The 4,613-nt window shown below is 38.3% G+C and overlaps 1 protein-coding gene across 3 annotated transcripts in view; it reads right to left on the bottom strand.

Annotated features, from left to right (window-relative positions):
* Window positions 1-2,689: 2,689 nt before the first annotated feature.
* The window catches only part of SLC39A12 (solute carrier family 39 member 12), a 75,054-nt gene continuing 73,130 nt past the window's right edge, over window positions 2,690-4,613 (bottom strand). For all 3 annotated transcript variants that reach the window (XM_023533098.1, XM_011364376.1, XM_023533099.1), the window contains one exon: window positions 2,690-2,860. In XM_023533098.1, the coding sequence (XP_023388866.1) occupies window positions 2,732-2,860 (129 nt within the window). In that variant the 3' untranslated portion in view covers window positions 2,690-2,731. The remainder of the gene's footprint in view (window positions 2,861-4,613) is intronic.

The following is a 4,613-nucleotide window of genomic DNA, read 5'->3' as shown; positions in this document are numbered from 1 at the left end:
CATTATGACACATGGACAAAGCCCTCCGGGGAGATGGACAGAGTGGGGTCAACCAAAGGGGGTGTACTCAGCATCACAGTGACGTGGTGCCAATTTCTCCTTTCCCTGAAGGTGGCTCTGTCAGTGGGTGATGGATGTTCAGATAAGATTTCTGTAGAATTTGCTCTTTGATTTTTTTCTAGAACCATTTCTAGTTCAGCAACTAAAATAAAAATCAATCACTGAGTAGAAATACAGAGGAATCCTAAATTTAGGCTTAGTAAATAGAAATAGTCTATCATTATTGAGAAATCTTGTTTCAAGGAAAACACCATTTATCCCAAAGTTCAGTAAGACACAATTTAGGCGACGGTATTAATGGGATGATGATATTCAGCCAATCCAGATTTAGACCCTGTTCATATTTAGAAGGCCAATTGTTGTCATAATATTTTTATGAGCACTCAATTTTGAGGAAAAGAGAATTCTAGTAATTCTAAGATTGTTGGTGCCTGGAAGTCCAGCTCAGGCTACTGGAGTGCTGATCTGGATTAGCAAATCAACCCACCTGAGAGGGGTTAGCAACGAGCCAGATAGAAGGTAGCATGGGGGAGGGGTTGTGAGCCAAGAAAAGTGCCCTCGGAGCCACTACATTGCACTATTTTTAGTGTGATGCCTGGAGATGACCTCTGATGGCCAGGATTCTGCTTATAATCAGGGCAGGCTGGTGATAGGCTTGCGAAACACTCACTGAGAATGTCCCTCCAAATCCTCCCGACAGCCAGCTACCTTCACGCGCCTCTGAGCCTTGCCCACAACCTCCCTCACGAGGCAAGCTAAACTCACTCTAACTTGATGGTGATGCAGTGAATAGCTCACACCACAGTCTTTAATTTAGCTAGCCCCAAAGTCCTCTAAACTGGAACCTGGAACAAAGCCGGCCATCAGAGCATTTTTAATTAAACTGGCTTACGTTAAGGCTTAATGTCAAAATCAGAACTCGGTGATAGAAATGCAAACACAGATGGTGCCAGGTGCTACTTCATGGACTCTCTTCGTAGCCCTGCCCCGTACAAAGGGGTTTCTGATTAGCTACAAACTATTCTCCAACCAAAGAAGGACAAAGCTCCAGGTCTGCTTACCTTTCAAGGCAAATACCTGTGGACTTCTCCTGCAGCAACTCCTGCGGCTGATCCGACGCGCAAAGGCGAGGGGGCCAAGAGAAAATTGCAACCTAGGATCCCAGATCTAGTACGAGGTTTGCAGAGTGTTAATCAACGTAATTAAAATCATACAGCCCCTGGGCAACAGAGTTGCGCGCATGCTCTTTTGTGAAGCCAGGAGTGCCTGACTTCTACCACACCTGTGGAGCTCAGCGAGCCACCCAGACCAGCAGCATCAGCATTAGTATCACCTGGAAGTTGTTGGAAATCAAGCTCTCAGTCCCCCTTTCCCTTCTCCTCTAAATCCAGACTTACAGAATCAGAATCTCACAAGACGGAGCCCAAGCGTCTGCGTTTTAATAAATCCCCCAGTTAAACCTAATGTGTGCCAACGTTTGAGAACGATCACCCTTATCACGATGCTCCTTAAAATCAAGATCTAAAAACAACTGAAGAAGAAACGCACCTCACTTTGAAATCAAATAAAAGTGGTTGAAAAAGACTGGGTTTGGGTGGGACATGGAAAAGAGTGTCTACTGGTCAGAGGTAGCAAAGATAGATTTGCTTGAGTGCCGTGACTCATTTGGCCAATATAATGGGATTTTCCCCTTATCAAGATATATCACAGACACACACACAAAGAAAAATATTAGGCACTTATCTTCCAAGAAAAATGACTAAAGCCAGGGTTATTTTCTATTTTAATAATTTTGTTCAGTTATCAGTTATGTTGCTTGCACATTTCATTCATGAACTTACCCACTGAAATCATGTTTAGGGCTCTGCTTCCTCAGAAATAATTTAAAATAGATCTCATTTGTCAGTAATATTATTCCCATAAACATACTGTTAAACCTGTGAGAGCGGATGCATTAAATCTACAGCCTGACTTAAACTTTGTTATTTTTACAATTTTTGAGCTTCATCTTTTGTTCCCGGTTCTCTTTGCCTAGAACGGATTTCATTTGATGATTATAAAGAATGCTGACATAGTATCCTTTAGGCTTCCCAACTTTGCTTATTTATTAGCATTTATGAGCCAGTGGGAGATGCTTCCAGGTGAACTGTATAATATTGGTTTTGTAAAAGTTGATTCAGAATCTGACATCCAGGAACGGAAGGTAATAAAAACCATCACATTATAACGAGACTTTATTACATTTGTTTGTAATTTAGTTTGCTTATGGTTTATAATCCTACAGGAAAAAAAAATATATTATTGACATCCAAGAAGTTGCAGCAACTTTTATCCCAATAGGCACCTGTCTACTTCAAATATAACATTCTTTATTAGGAAAATAATATTTTTTAAAGTTTACTAGAATTAATTTAGAATTTATTAATGATTTAAAAAGGTATAATTTCCATCATGCTGCTGGAGACTAAAAACAAAATTTCAATTAAGGATAACCTGACATTTATATACTACGAACACAAAATTGGACTATAAAATTGATAAGTTAATCAACTAAGAGATGAACACTTCACCGAAGATAAAAAATACTTCATTTATAAATCATTATAGAGTACAACAAAAGAGATAAAATGAGGCCATATAAATTCTTAGTTGAAGGATTTTGAGTATCAACTTATATTTTAATATTTTGTTCATATATAGCCAACAGTAACAGAGAAAGCCAACCTAGGGTCAATCCAAAATTCTGCAGGAGAAACATCAACCAGGGTCGCCGTGTTTGAACATGAGTCATTTCAGGAAGCTAAAAAAAGAATAAAAAACCAGAATAAGATCCAGATATATTCACTGCTGGGAAAAGTTTGGTGGGAAAACATGAGAGACTGTTATTCAGAACTCAATAACCTTTAAAATTCCCAAAACAATTATAAAATGCTTAATACCTACTCTTATCCAAAGTTTAAAATACAAGGTAAATTGAGCCATTTGATTGTGGCGAGAATGACCCTAGTGATCCAGAAGTCCTAAAATGACATAGTTATCAACTGAAAGGAAACCCAGTGCTTCTTACTTTTATTTCCGGAAAAAGCTTAAATGCAAAATAGATAATAGATAAAAGGTATATTTTTGACCATTCTGTTAGGTTTATGAAACTGGTAAATGCAGTGGTTATTGCAAAGCATATATTTGTTTCTTTTCAAAGAGATGACTGAAGGTCTTCCTGTCCTTTAGAACGATAAGGGTGTCATCTTCCAAGGCTCTATGTCATTTTCAGAGAGGTGAGTGGCCACCGTTTTATATGTGTGAAATGCCCTAACGTTATTTAGAGAAAAATGTTCACTCGAGCATCTGTGCGAAGTGCCTCAATGTGCTTTTTGTCCCACGTTCTTTTGAATTTCTTTCAGTATATCTCTTTCACGTCACAGTCTTTTCTATTGGAATACAGGCTCAGGGCAGGAGACTTAACTTTGACGTTATTGACATTTGGGGCCAGACAATCCTTTCCTACATTTTGTGGAATGCTTAGCAGCAGCATCCCTGGCTTCTACCCACTAAATGTCAGTTGTCCCTCTGCCCCCAGTCGTGACAACCAACAATTCCTCCAGATGTTGTCAAATGTCCCTAGGGGAAGGGGGGCAGGGATAAAAATCACTTCCTATTGAGAACTACTGGCTTATTTTATCTATCAAGAAAAAGGTCAAACATACAAAATATGTGACGATTTTAGATTTATGGAAATACTAAAACAGGTTGACACAGTTTTGTTTTGTTTTTTTTAATGCCTGTACAGAAGCATTCCGGATGTTTTGTTTTAGGTGTGCTTGAGAAGAACATTTCTCCATTTTCATTAATTAGCTCAATCGATGGGAGGAAGATTAGGACTATTTTGACCTGCTATCTCACATCCTGGCATGGGGCAGCAGACTAAGAAACAAAGTAGGATCCAGAACCACTCTCCCACATGGATAGCCTTCGCATATGTGCCCTTTGGATGTTTTTTTTGCAATGTTTAAATATGCAGTTAATTAACCATACTACTTTAGAGAAATTGTACATGGTTCATTATTATAAATTTTAAAGGACATTTTCAAAATCCATAAAATGTATTTGTTCTCGAAGAGCTTACAATTGATAGCATTTCTGAGAGATTAACAAAATACATGCATTGGTGCTCCCTAAGACCTCTAATGCTCAATAGTTAGTAAACAGTTTTCAATAGTTTGCTCCAAGGCCAGACAACATAGGCAACTGGTTCCCTTCTGTCTTAGTAATTTGTACCTCAGACTGTATCTGTGAGACACAATTATGCAATCCCTGGTCAAGTAAAGGCTCAAATGTTAACCTTATTTCCAAATATTGGAATAAGACATCTTATACTTTCCTCTCCTTCTTGCTTTTCACACACAATAATTAATAGTTTTATAAGATGTGGCTGAATTAACAACTCCTCTTATCTCCACTGTCTATAGTGCCACCTGGCTGTTGTTCATCTTTGACAAATTAGTAGTTTCTGGAAATATTTTCTTGGCAAATACTAATAAAATGTGGATCATATA

The sequence above is a fragment of the Pteropus vampyrus genome, unplaced genomic scaffold, assembly GCF_000151845.1.
Source record: "Pteropus vampyrus isolate Shadow unplaced genomic scaffold, Pvam_2.0 Scaffold96, whole genome shotgun sequence".
In the NCBI taxonomy this organism is placed as follows: Eukaryota; Metazoa; Chordata; class Mammalia; order Chiroptera; family Pteropodidae; genus Pteropus; species Pteropus vampyrus.
The sequence above is the reverse complement of the archived record's forward strand: the minus strand, read 5'-3'. Positions and strand labels throughout refer to the sequence as shown.